Source organism: Anopheles coluzzii, chromosome X (assembly GCF_943734685.1).
Source record: "Anopheles coluzzii chromosome X, AcolN3, whole genome shotgun sequence".
NCBI lineage: Eukaryota > Metazoa > Arthropoda > Insecta > Diptera > Culicidae > Anopheles > Anopheles coluzzii.
The window spans coordinates 9,646,437-9,661,148 of NC_064669.1; the positions used below are offsets into that span (position 1 = coordinate 9,646,437).

The following is a 14,712-nucleotide window of genomic DNA, read 5'->3' on the forward strand; positions in this document are numbered from 1 at the left end:
GCTTCCCCCTGTGCAAAGCGACGGAAGAAATCATTCCCTTTCGCGCATTTTCTCATGCTTTCTTTTTCCCTCCTACGGCAAATTTGTCGAGCAGCGTTTCGAGCTACCCGTCCCTGGCACCGCCTCATACCCCTCGCCTGAGCGCGCTGTCGAAGGTTTGGATGTGTTGGTGCGTCAGACGGCCAATCGCTGTCAGTCGTCGTCCGTGCTTTTTCCCTCCATAGCGCTATCTCTTTCACGCGTGTTGTCAATGGTCGCGAGCTGTTGTGGCGCTTAAAAAACCGTTAACAAACATTGCGGCGCTGCATTTGATTTTTCACAAATCAAACCAAAAAAGCGCAATGAGTTCAATCGCTGCAATGTACAAATGACTAAGGAATCGCTAGTTCACGTTGGAGGGTTTGCTGTGCAACGCGCAGAACCCTAATTCCAAGTAGCGCACGCAAGACAGGTGGCCATGGCCGTGCATAGGAAAGCTTAAACCTAATTGCATAAAGCATAACTTTATGTGACACTATGCTTTTCCTTTCGTATGTCGTAGATTACATAGATAGGCTGAGCCGTCTGCGCAAGGGTGTGAGGGTGCGTGTGTGTGCAACACTGTCGCCAAATGTGTATTCTTCCGGAATGTTATGATCCATCGGTCAAAGAAAGGAAGGTGTTCATGACGGTGTTTTTTTTTATTGTGGAGCTGCATCCTTCCCCCTGCCTGCAGCGTATGCATCGGGCAGGATACAGTGTGGCAGTATGCAAGTTGCCCGCTGGATAGGAGCGGGCCCGCGGCACCGCCATCATTCCGCACATCTTAAAAGCATGCCCGTCGTGGGTTCTAACCGCGTATGAACCGTCGGCCGTAGCAAGGGGTGACTATCCGGCTACGTGGTACTCAAGTCGTGAAAAGGCCGGCATGATCGCGTAGACCATTATGCCAATAATAATAATAATAATAATAATAATAATAATAATAATAAGAGGAAGAACTTAGCATAGCAGTCCACCCTCGGGGAAGGTTTTTGTTTTGACTTTGGTGCTGCCGGGTCTACGGCTGTGACGCGACAAATGCACGGAATGCACTCGACCAAAACATGAACCTACCGATCCGAACCCATTCCAAGGCAGTGCCGGTCGCACGGCGTCATGATACCGACTCAAAACCAACAAGCCACCAGATTCTGGACGGACAGGTGCAGTATCATACGCGCACCGTAATAAACCAAACCAGAATTCTCTTTTGTATGAATTCAATTCAAGTTTTGTTTCCATTTGCGTCCGCTAGCGGAATTGGAAAGAAATGTGCAACATATCACATGCACGTTTGCCTCGCTCGTTTGTCTTTTTAATACCCCCAACAGCAGAACCGGTCGCAAAGATGGTGGTGCCAATTAAATGGTTGTATTGTGTCGTAGGTAGCGGTAATCGATCGGGCGGCGTGCAGTGCGTTTTCTAAGAATGCATGGAGTGTGTAGACGCAGCCGGTGACAATGCACGCATTAGAATGAAACAGTTTTGGGGTTCCCGCACGCACACACACACACACACACACGCACGCACGAACGCATACACGCATGCACGAATGCACGAATGCACGTACGCGCGCACGCGAGCACGCACCCACGAAAGCGCGCAGGCGAGCAAACACCCCCCATCAACCCCCACCTCCCCTTCCGCATGATCGATTACGGCTACCTTATCGGAAGAAAGGCTGGTTCCTCACTCAAAGCACCGGGAGGGGAGGGGGATCGCCGCATGATAGAGTGGACGATCACTTTCCCCGCGCTGTGTGTGTGTGTCGTGGCCAGAAAACTCGAGACAAATTCCGGCACATTGAAAAAAAAAATTTATTGCCACTATACACCGTGCTACATGATGCTTAGAAGGTCGTTGAAGCATCAAACATGTTCAAATTAAAAAAAATATTAGATTAGTGTTAGACGTTCTCGTACGCTTGTTTTAAATAGGCTTCTTCACCCTCAATTGGCAGGGGCATCGTATGGTCTCATCAGCAGCGGCACGAAATAAAATAAACCATCAATACACCGATAACACTTTAAATCCCAAAATGAACCAGCTTCCCCCGTATCGTCAAGGTCACACACAATAAATAAATGCTAACACTCACCAATAACAATACACAACCGCAATGTACATATATACCAACGCATACACACAATCAGCTGACGGCGAAAGGCACGGGCTGAAGCGCAAGTAAGGCAAGGCAGGGAGGGGAAAGGGAGTGAGAGGAAGAGGAGGAAGGAATGGGCCTCAATATTTTTTTAATTTTTCGGCCGTTTTTTTTTGCTCCGCCGTCTGAAATAGTTCATCCATTCCTTCAGCAGATGGCGCTCGTTCCGCACCTAAAAACTGCAAGAAATACGCCGGCTATCGTAGTTTCGGCTGAAGTCCAGCGCTGTTTTTTGCGTATTTTTTGACGCAAAACGACGCAAAAAACTACGCAGAAAACTGCTCGAATCTGCGCAGCGGGGTAGTTTCGGCTGAAGTCCAGCGCTGTTTTTTGCGTATTTTTTGACGCAAAACGACGCAAAAAACTACGCAGAAAACTGCTCGAATCTGCGCAGCGGGTACGCAGAAAACTGCTCGAATCTGCGCAGCGGGTTATAAGAGGTTACTCGACGAAGCGAATTTTTTGAAATAGATTTCACGGCGAAAAACAGCAAAATTATGGGTGGTTTTGCTGATTTTGGGTTGTTGTATCGAATAGCAGCCACAAAAAATAAATTTTATGGATGGCTACAAAAAACGAATCTTGCCCTCCCCCCTTACTCCTTGCTTGTCGGTAGTGGCGATCACACCAGCTGTTCATAGGCTGCTAGTGGTGGGAGTGATAACACGCTTGTCTGCTGTCCTCTTTATCCGTTCTTCCAGATCACAGTCGCTTTGTGTGACGTCGCTTCCCACCACCTCCTTCGTACCCCTCTTTCTCGCAGCGGCTATTGGCGAATGCTTGACCTTGTGTGAGCGCGCTTGACTTGGGGTTATTGTTTTTTTTCCTTCCCGTTTTTTTTGGCTGCTGATGCATTGCGCGTTGGCTCGCGCCGTCGTTCGAATCTGGATTTGATCACCGCGCAAAGTTGTCGTGTGGATGTATAAATCGATCTACCGTTGGAGCTATTTGCTGGTTCGATTGAATAAATGCTTCGTACGGGGTTTAAATTGTTTGTTAGTGTAGTTAGTTGCGCTTGTGCAAAAAAAGAAGAAGCAATCAAAGGACAATTATCAATGCACTAGTACGCACATGTGAAGCCAACCAATGCTTAGATAAACTTAACGGAAAGTCAAATGTTCAAATGACGAATGTTATCATTGAACACATGTTGTCTTTCCATTTATTACTTTTTTATCAATAATGCTCAAACCCATCCAATCCTCCCCTACCCCTCTCCCTCCCTCCTTCCCTCCTAACGGGGATTACAAGTAAGGATGCATTTTGTACTGTATTCTTGTATATTACCGTCTACTCTTCGGAAGAGAGAAAGGAACGTCTCCCCCGCCTCTCGCTCGATGCTGTAAGCAAGGAAGACCCCGCCTCGACATGGCTGGCGCACGCATCGCTCGCTCGCGTTGCCTGGCTTGCTCCTTCTCTCGCCTTTTTTGGAGACGCATCATCGTTGCGGATGGTGCGGCGCGGCCATGTCGCTGCCTGGCGGGTGGCATAGAGAGTTGTGTTCTAGCCCGTCGCTGAACTCGCCATTGACGCAACATGCGTAAGTGACGTTTATGCTGCATGCATTGTCGATAGCGCTGCGGCTGCACTCGGGGATTGGCTGTGGCGACCGGCCCCCGGGAGCCTCAAATGCCGGCAATGCAGCCGGACCTTTCACGCGCCAAGGTGCTCCACGCGTCCCCGCATTCTATGGATTGCTTGGTTGGTTTCGGCGGTCCCTCGTTGTCGTGATACCCGAACACAATACCACAACATACCAGTCCTAGGTTCAAGCCCCGTATGGTGCTAGTAGCTCAGGACTGGCTATCCCGCTATGGGTAAATCAATTAGTAACGTCAACTCGTACAACTTAACAACATACTCGTCTTCGGTTCAATCCTCGTATGGGCTGACTATCCGGCTGCCGGCATGATCGCGCAGGGCGTTACGCCAAGATGAAGAAAAACAGGAGATCCGCTCTCAAGAGTGGTTGAGGCAGGTAAAAAAACATTGGTTGTTGTGTAAAATAAGAAAAAGATAAATAAACCTTCTACGATCCTCCGCTCATAAGATTGATGTAGACAATACTTTTGATTTAATTTTTGACAGAAATTTCTTTTCAAAGTGTGGCTGGAAGGAAAAACATTTACTTACAAAAAATGCATGTTGCTCCCTTCCTGTATGTCCTTTCCGTCCCCCCTCTAGCTCGCTTTGCTCTCGTCCCCCATTGTTTAGAACCCATCGTCGCTCCGGAACAATGTGCGCTGCTGCACGCAATCCACGCATTCTTCTTCTCATCTCACCTCTTCGGTGATAGTCGAACCGCTCCTTCCCGCCCCTCCTTCCGCTCTTGTTTGCCCACCATTTCCATACTCCCTTCCCTTTTCTTTCCTTTTTGATTCGTGTTGCTGTTTAATAAGGCTAGCATAGTTTAGTATACAAGGTACGGGCAGGGCGGATTAACCAGTACGCAGTGGCTGATAAAGGGTATTGGGGGCTCTAGGCGATTAGACGAGTTGAGGCCCCCTGTAAATGGTGTTCTAGGGGGGGGGGGGGGGGGGGGGGGTGGTTTCCGGCACTGCTTGCTGTAGGGATATTTAACAGTAAACCTGAAAAAAATTGCTGGGGGGGGGGGAAGGGAGTTGTGCAAATGATTAGCCAGCCTCGGGGCCCCAACGTCCATCCTTCCGGGTGCCCTTGTCGCTAGTACTCTGTCCATAGGCATACTATAGACTAGCGAACTACGGAGCCCCTAAACCGGCGGAGCCCCAGGCGACCGCGTAGTCCGCCTACCGTAAGATTCGCCACTGCCAGTACGCAAATAAAGCGGCCGTGTGGGGCCCCCGCTCAAAAGTAAAATCGACTCGCTCGACACATTCGTGTGACCGCTTAGGGCCTGTACACCTGTTAATCCGCCACTGGGTGGGGGTCGACCTACCGGGTGGGAACCATCCGTAAACGATCCGGATCATTTGAGCCGACTCGAACTCGTTGCTCCCACGGGACGGGATGGTGGCTGGCGAACTACATACTGCACTTGCTGACCACATACCAGCGCTCCGTGGAGCCACGTGATCGATTGCAGTCCGTGGCCGATAAGACCCCACAGCTCCCTGCCATCTTCCTGATCTCTTTGTTGTACAGGTGATCTTGCATCCCTTACGAGCCGAGGCTTAGCGCAGCAATTCAAGCCACATCCTCCCGTACAAAGTTTCTTCTTCTTTGAAGTAACGACCAATACTGTGGACCGGGCTGTAACAGCTTCTTCTTTACCTTACTAAAACCACGTTATCGGATAGTCAGTTCTTCATACCTGAGGAATGGTCCGGATGAGAATCGAACGCGTATAGCCTCGTAGGAAACGGTATAATCACATCATGCGTTCAATGAGTCTGTGTGCATGCCAAATAGAGCAGCAGAATGACGTTTAAATCGCATTCTGCCGCTTAGTTTAAAGGGTATACAATATGCGGCATTTTATTGTTGCCCGTCCGTGTAAAATGTACCAAATCTACACACAACATCATACCTGTGCTTTAGGTTCTTTTTAATTCAGGACTAAAGCCAGGGCTGTGTTGCTAAATTGTGTTGTTGTGCTAGTCACAAAACGTTGTCCGTACAGTGTGGCACATAAACGTGCACGAATTTGTGCAGCATTGGGTGTGCCAGAGCCATTGCTTCTAACAATTTACATTTAACTAACTAACGGATCAGGAGGATGACGATCGTTCCCAGCCGATGCCACACATGGGAATAACAAGGAGAAAGAAAACTCCCTCACGTGCGAGAAAGAGCAGCAACAACCACAGCTTTGCGCCTATAACATGGTGAGAATGCGACGGGACACCATCGTTTGTGAGCGTGAGCGAAACAGAAGTCAGAACCATAATCTTCCCATCCATAATCAGCCACCATAATTTGTGTGTGTGTGTTCGCCCCATACAAATACCCGCTGCGCAGATTCGAGCAGTTTTCTGCGTAGTTTTTTGCGTCGTTTTGCGTCAAAAAATACGCAAAAAACAGCGCTGGACTTCAGCCGAAACTACGATAGCCGGCGTATTTCTTGCAGTTTTTAGGTGCGGAACGAGCGCCATCTGCTGAAGGAATGGATGAACTATTTCAGACGGCGGAGCAAAAAAAAACGGCCGAAAAATTAAAAAAATATTGAGGCCCATTCCTTCCTCCTCTTCCTCTCACTCCCTTTCCCCTCCCTGCCTTGCCTTACTTGCGCTTCAGCCCGTGCCTTTCGCCGTCAGCTGATTGTGTGTATGCGTTGGTATATATGTACATTGCGGTTGTGTATTGTTATTGGTGAGTGTTAGCATTTATTTATTGTGTGTGACCTTGACGATACGGGGGAAGCTGGTTCATTTTGGGATTTAAAGTGTTATCGGTGTATTGATGGTTTATTTTATTTCGTGCCGCTGCTGATGAGACCATACGATGCCCCTGCCAATTGAGGGTGAAGAAGCCTATTTAAAACAAGCGTACGAGAACGTCTAACACTAATCTAATATTTTTTTTAATTTGAACATGTTTGATGCTTCAACGACCTTCTAAGCATCATGTAGCACGGTGTATAGTGGCAATAAATTTTTTTTTTCAATGTGCCGGAATTTGTCTCGAGTTTTCTGGCCACGACACACACACACAGCGCGGGGAAAGTGATCGTCCACTCTATCATGCGGCGATCCCCCTCCCCTCCCGGTGCTTTGAGTGAGGAACCAGCCTTTCTTCCGATAAGGTAGCCGTAATCGATCATGCGGAAGGGGAGGTGGGGGTTGATGGGGGGTGTTTGCTCGCCTGCGCGCTTTCGTGGGTGCGTGCTCGCGTGCGCGCGTACGTGCATTCGTGCATTCGTGCATGCGTGTATGCGTTCGTGCGTGCGTGTGTGTGTGTGTGTGTGTGCGTGCGGGAACCCCAAAACTGTTTCATTCTAATGCGTGCATTGTCACCGGCTGCGTCTACACACTCCATGCATTCTTAGAAAACGCACTGCACGCCGCCCGATCGATTACCGCTACCTACGACACAATACAACCATTTAATTGGCACCACCATCTTTGCGACCGGTTCTGCTGTTGGGGGTATTAAAAAGACAAACGAGCGAGGCAAACGTGCATGTGATATGTTGCACATTTCTTTCCAATTCCGCTAGCGGACGCAAATGGAAACAAAACTTGAATTGAATTCATACAAAAGAGAATTCTGGTTTGGTTTATTACGGTGCGCGTATGATACTGCACCTGTCCGTCCAGAATCTGGTGGCTTGTTGGTTTTGAGTCGGTATCATGACGCCGTGCGACCGGCACTGCCTTGGAATGGGTTCGGATCGGTAGGTTCATGTTTTGGTCGAGTGCATTCCGTGCATTTGTCGCGTCACAGCCGTAGACCCGGCAGCACCAAAGTCAAAACAAAAACCTTCCCCGAGGGTGGACTGCTATGCTAAGTTCTTCCTCTTATTATTATTATTATTATTATTATTATTATTATTATTATTGGCATAATGGTCTACGCGATCATGCCGGCCTTTTCACGACTTGAGTACCACGTAGCCGGATAGTCACCCCTTGCTACGGCCGACGGTTCATACGCGGTTAGAACCCACGACGGGCATGCTTTTAAGATGTGCGGAATGATGGCGGTGCCGCGGGCCCGCTCCTATCCAGCGGGCAACTTGCATACTGCCACACTGTATCCTGCCCGATGCATACGCTGCAGGCAGGGGGAAGGATGCAGCTCCACAATAAAAAAAAACACCGTCATGAACACCTTCCTTTCTTTGACCGATGGATCATAACATTCCGGAAGAATACACATTTGGCGACAGTGTTGCACACACACGCACCCTCACACCCTTGCGCAGACGGCTCAGCCTATCTATGTAATCTACGACATACGAAAGGAAAAGCATAGTGTCACATAAAGTTATGCTTTATGCAATTAGGTTTAAGCTTTCCTATGCACGGCCATGGCCACCTGTCTTGCGTGCGCTACTTGGAATTAGGGTTCTGCGCGTTGCACAGCAAACCCTCCAACGTGAACTAGCGATTCCTTAGTCATTTGTACATTGCAGCGATTGAACTCATTGCGCTTTTTTGGTTTGATTTGTGAAAAATCAAATGCAGCGCCGCAATGTTTGTTAACGGTTTTTTAAGCGCCACAACAGCTCGCGACCATTGACAACACGCGTGAAAGAGATAGCGCTATGGAGGGAAAAAGCACGGACGACGACTGACAGCGATTGGCCGTCTGACGCACCAACACATCCAAACCTTCGACAGCGCGCTCAGGCGAGGGGTATGAGGCGGTGCCAGGGACGGGTAGCTCGAAACGCTGCTCGACAAATTTGCCGTAGGAGGGAAAAAGAAAGCATGAGAAAATGCGCGAAAGGGAATGATTTCTTCCGTCGCTTTGCACAGGGGGTAGTTTTTTGCGTCGTTTTGCGTCAAAAAATACGCAAAAAACAGCGCTGGACTTCAGCCGAAACTACGATAGCCGGCGTATTTCTTGCAGTTTTTAGGTGCGGAACGAGCGCCATCTGCTGAAGGAATGGATGAACTATTTCAGACGGCGGAGCAAAAAAAAACGGCCGAAAAATTAAAAAAATATTGAGGCCCATTCCTTCCTCCTCTTCCTCTCACTCCCTTTCCCCTCCCTGCCTTGCCTTACTTGCGCTTCAGCCCGTGCCTTTCGCCGTCAGCTGATTGTGTGTATGCGTTGGTATATATGTACATTGCGGTTGTGTATTGTTATTGGTGAGTGTTAGCATTTATTTATTGTGTGTGACCTTGACGATACGGGGGAAGCTGGTTCATTTTGGGATTTAAAGTGTTATCGGTGTATTGATGGTTTATTTTATTTCGTGCCGCTGCTGATGAGACCATACGATGCCCCTGCCAATTGAGGGTGAAGAAGCCTATTTAAAACAAGCGTACGAGAACGTCTAACACTAATCTAATATTTTTTTTAATTTGAACATGTTTGATGCTTCAACGACCTTCTAAGCATCATGTAGCACGGTGTATAGTGGCAATAAATTTTTTTTTTCAATGTGCCGGAATTTGTCTCGAGTTTTCTGGCCACGACACACACACACAGCGCGGGGAAAGTGATCGTCCACTCTATCATGCGGCGATCCCCCTCCCCTCCCGGTGCTTTGAGTGAGGAACCAGCCTTTCTTCCGATAAGGTAGCCGTAATCGATCATGCGGAAGGGGAGGTGGGGGTTGATGGGGGGTGTTTGCTCGCCTGCGCGCTTTCGTGGGTGCGTGCTCGCGTGCGCGCGTACGTGCATTCGTGCATTCGTGCATGCGTGTATGCGTTCGTGCGTGCGTGTGTGTGTGTGTGTGTGTGCGTGCGGGAACCCCAAAACTGTTTCATTCTAATGCGTGCATTGTCACCGGCTGCGTCTACACACTCCATGCATTCTTAGAAAACGCACTGCACGCCGCCCGATCGATTACCGCTACCTACGACACAATACAACCATTTAATTGGCACCACCATCTTTGCGACCGGTTCTGCTGTTGGGGGTATTAAAAAGACAAACGAGCGAGGCAAACGTGCATGTGATATGTTGCACATTTCTTTCCAATTCCGCTAGCGGACGCAAATGGAAACAAAACTTGAATTGAATTCATACAAAAGAGAATTCTGGTTTGGTTTATTACGGTGCGCGTATGATACTGCACCTGTCCGTCCAGAATCTGGTGGCTTGTTGGTTTTGAGTCGGTATCATGACGCCGTGCGACCGGCACTGCCTTGGAATGGGTTCGGATCGGTAGGTTCATGTTTTGGTCGAGTGCATTCCGTGCATTTGTCGCGTCACAGCCGTAGACCCGGCAGCACCAAAGTCAAAACAAAAACCTTCCCCGAGGGTGGACTGCTATGCTAAGTTCTTCCTCTTATTATTATTATTATTATTATTATTATTATTATTATTATTGGCATAATGGTCTACGCGATCATGCCGGCCTTTTCACGACTTGAGTACCACGTAGCCGGATAGTCACCCCTTGCTACGGCCGACGGTTCATACGCGGTTAGAACCCACGACGGGCATGCTTTTAAGATGTGCGGAATGATGGCGGTGCCGCGGGCCCGCTCCTATCCAGCGGGCAACTTGCATACTGCCACACTGTATCCTGCCCGATGCATACGCTGCAGGCAGGGGGAAGGATGCAGCTCCACAATAAAAAAAAACACCGTCATGAACACCTTCCTTTCTTTGACCGATGGATCATAACATTCCGGAAGAATACACATTTGGCGACAGTGTTGCACACACACGCACCCTCACACCCTTGCGCAGACGGCTCAGCCTATCTATGTAATCTACGACATACGAAAGGAAAAGCATAGTGTCACATAAAGTTATGCTTTATGCAATTAGGTTTAAGCTTTCCTATGCACGGCCATGGCCACCTGTCTTGCGTGCGCTACTTGGAATTAGGGTTCTGCGCGTTGCACAGCAAACCCTCCAACGTGAACTAGCGATTCCTTAGTCATTTGTACATTGCAGCGATTGAACTCATTGCGCTTTTTTGGTTTGATTTGTGAAAAATCAAATGCAGCGCCGCAATGTTTGTTAACGGTTTTTTAAGCGCCACAACAGCTCGCGACCATTGACAACACGCGTGAAAGAGATAGCGCTATGGAGGGAAAAAGCACGGACGACGACTGACAGCGATTGGCCGTCTGACGCACCAACACATCCAAACCTTCGACAGCGCGCTCAGGCGAGGGGTATGAGGCGGTGCCAGGGACGGGTAGCTCGAAACGCTGCTCGACAAATTTGCCGTAGGAGGGAAAAAGAAAGCATGAGAAAATGCGCGAAAGGGAATGATTTCTTCCGTCGCTTTGCACAGGGGGAAGCGACGTAGCCCCGACGACGGGTGGACGTTCACACGACTTATGCACGACGTCGAAAATTTTATAGCATTGCCGGATTTTGCGGGTTGGGCTTTGGTCGTGTGAAAATTAAAGCATAAATTTTTGAAATTTTATTTCTTACAAAATGTGCTCACTTTTGTACGAATTAAAAAAATAAATTTAAAAAAATCAATCACAACCAGCGCGCCATCTATTGCAATGCTCGTGGTCTGTTCCGACTGGAGCTGTTTCCGCTTTCGGCTGTCAAGCGCGGCTCAGAGTGACAGCGCCGATGACAGTTCCCGCTGTCACGTCAACAGCGGTCGGGCCGGGGCCGTGACAGCCGCTGTCATCGGGCCCAGCCGCCTCGCGTGGCAACCGTTTCCTGTTCTTTTACGAGAAATCGTCGTCGACGCACGTCGTGTTCGCGGTTGTTCAGTGAGGTAAATAGCGGTTTTGTCGTTGGTTTAAGGGGCTACGGCCGTGGCGTTCGACCGCTAGGCCGCTTCCGTTGAGGTCCCTTCTGTTAGAACAGTGCGGTGTGGTGGATTTTGTGGAGAATTAGCGAAATTTCCACCCGAATTCGCAGGGTGTGTGTGTGTGTGTGTGTGAGCGTGTGCGTGCGTGGTTCGGATGCCGGGTGCTTCCTTGGAGTGTGTGAACCGGACGGAAATGGGATCTTCGGTGACCACACGGAATTTTGGCCAGAACACGACAACAACAATCAATTAACAGGCCACATTAAGGTCGTGCGACGGACGATAGCTCACGCCATGCGACATACTGAGGCTACAGTGTGTGTGTGTGTGTGTACAGCTTGCATGTTTACAGTTGGAAGCTGGGACATGTGTTGAGAAATGTGTGTTGCCCCTATCAAAAAAGACCGTTCCCCCTGCCCGCCCCTAAAGAGCATCGATCAACGCCCGGGTCCAAGCAGCAGCACACGCGACACGCACACGCACCTGTTTTGTCGCCCGCACCCACCCCCTCGGAACACCCGAACGGACCTTCTTCCCACACCACACACACGCACACTACATCACTAATGTTGTACCTGTCCGCTTCCGTCTCTCTTTCCAGTGAGCTGCCAAAGTTCGAGTTCCAACCATGGTCCGTATCAGCGTGCTGGCCGATGCCCTCAAGTGCATCAACAACGCGGAGAAGCGCGGCAAGCGCCAGGTCCTCATCCGGCCGAACTCGAAGGTCGTGATCAAGTTCCTGACCGTCATGATGAAGCACGGCTACATCGGCGAGTTCGAGATCGTGGACGATCATCGCAGCGGCAAGGTGGTGGTCAATCTGACCGGTCGCCTCAACAAGGCCGGCATCATCTCGCCCCGGTTCGACGTCGCCCTCAACGATATCGAGCGGTGGACCAACAACCTGCTGCCCTCCCGTCAGTTTGGGTAGGTTTCTGTTTCTTCACACAGCAAGTAGATCGATTTTAGCCCTCTTCAATCATACTTATGCCGCCGGTTTTGCTCCAATAGGCCGGCGGTGGTATAAGCTAGGGGGCGAGAGCAAACTCTCCACCGTTAATCCCGTACCGGCGAAACACTGCGCCAGCACGATTCAACGGAATGGAAACAGTTTTTTTTTCGGTACAGACATCAAAGGCGTTTCCTAAGCGTCTCTAAATCCAAAAATAACGACCAGAATCTCAAAAGACCAACGGACATTTCAAACGAAATATGAATTTAGAAATCGCTTTCCCGGGGGCCTTTTCATGTTAGGCTCTCAACACTCATTTCCATTGTCATTGCCTCTCATTGCCGGCTTCGGGTGACCCTTTTTTATTCGAAAGAGCCCTACATTTGCATTTCATCTAATGTTAGGGTGATAATCAACAAGTTGTTGTGCTCTCATTTTTGGTTATTTTTTATATCTTGTTGTTTAAGGTTTAAGGTTGTTAATAAGGCAAGACGTTTATCACGAAGCTTAGGTTGACTTATCACAAGGTTTCACCTCAAAATCTATTTTTAATCAGTTAATTTCGACTATTTTGTTGTCGTTACATTGTTTTTTTTTTAATATATTTATTCTTCATTAAAGAAAACTGATCGCACTTTCAATGATGCTCATTTAACATAGTAGTTGTTAGAGTCTGAAGTAGATTGCTTACAGAAGATAACACTTTTTCGTGGGAAATAAGAGTCTCCGATATTTAATAGAAATTTACACGTTAATGGGGATTAATTTCTTTAGTTGTAAATTTATGAATAAATGCGAGACGTTTGGATTAATTTTCAAATAGCAAAGCAATTTGAAAAGATTTGCGTTTGCATACTTGCGAAGGCAGTAGAAACACATGAAAAGCCATACATTTTGTTTTCATACATTTTCCAACTGATGTGGAAGGAATCCAAAAATAACATAACAAATAATCAACTGCAATACGGTAGAATATATAACATACAGTTTGTGCAAATGCCACTGTTTTAGACACCAATGTGGAACAATCACATGTTTGGTGAGATTTTTTATAGCACCCGGCTCTTGGTCACCCATTTGATCATGACATTTTCGATCGGTGTTTGGGACTCTCATTGTGTGGCCCGACAGAAAATGTCGCGACCAAGTGACTGGCCAAAAGTGGAGTGTTACAAAAATTGTCACCAAGCATATGATGGTTGTACGAACTGTTCGAGTCTCATGTCTGATCATCTCAGTAGAGCTCGTGACGCTGACATAATTTTGTTTCAGCCGGAATTTGTCATGACTTGTCAGTGCAGAACTGATCACAGTAAAAAAAAGTCATGGCATGATCACCAGACAGAAAATGTCGCCAAGCGTTGGTCGCAAACATGCCACGAAGCATGCATTTATCACACCAACCGTTTTGAGTATCATGATCATCACAATTGAGTACGTGACGCTGACATGAATTTTGATTCAGTCAGATTTGTTTTTACGACATTGACAGTGACATTTTGCAGCACTAGTTGTTGTTATTCGATGTATCATTGGCCGGGAGTAACATTATGTACGCCTTCATTCCAACCCTTAAATGTCGCTGCACGCGTACCCAGTGGTGCAGTGATGGTGTCAAGCATTGGAGGCAATAGCAGTGCAATAAATCCACCTTTAATCACCATTCAACACCTCACCAACTGTGCTGTTTGGTTTCAGCGGATTGGATACACTCAGTTTGACACATTTGAAAAAAATAAAATAAAAGAAGAACATTAAATACATTGTCTTAATCATTATCGATCTCTCTCTTCTTCCCTTCTCCCCACGAACAGCTACGTCGTCCTGACTACCAGCGGTGGCATCATGGATCACGAGGAGGCCAGGAGGAAGCATCTGGGAGGAAAGATTCTGGGCTACTTCTTCTAGAGTAGACCAGCAACAGCAACTCCCCCTTACCCAGAAACAGCGCTTCATATGCAAAAAAAAGAACACATACACACACACACAACAGAGACAGAGACATGAGAAACTGTGCGGTGGGTGGAGAGAGCTTGCGTTGCGCGTGCCTAAAACCCGCTGGCTTCCACTTTACACTCCGGGTGTCGAGGAACTTATTTTAAGAAGTGCAAAAGTGGCTGAACGGCGCGCTGTGACTACTGACGTTGCGCGTCAACAGCGGTGAGAAAGGTGGAGCGTTTGTTAACACAAAAGCTGGCAAATATAGAGAAAAGCGCATGTACCTACCACAATGACTTGCGTTGCGTT

At 48.2% G+C, this 14,712-nt stretch overlaps 1 protein-coding gene across 1 annotated transcript; it reads left to right on the forward strand.

Annotated features, from left to right (window-relative positions):
* Positions 1-11,351: 11,351 nt before the first annotated feature.
* Positions 11,352-14,696, forward strand: LOC120954080 (40S ribosomal protein S15Aa). Its single transcript, XM_040374619.2, has 3 exons — positions 11,352-11,477; positions 12,115-12,440; positions 14,280-14,696. Exons 2-3 carry the CDS (start codon positions 12,142-12,144, stop codon positions 14,371-14,373), a joined length of 393 nt encoding a protein of 130 aa, XP_040230553.1. The 5' UTR covers positions 11,352-11,477; positions 12,115-12,141; the 3' UTR covers positions 14,374-14,696.
* Positions 14,697-14,712: the final 16 nt, after the last annotated feature.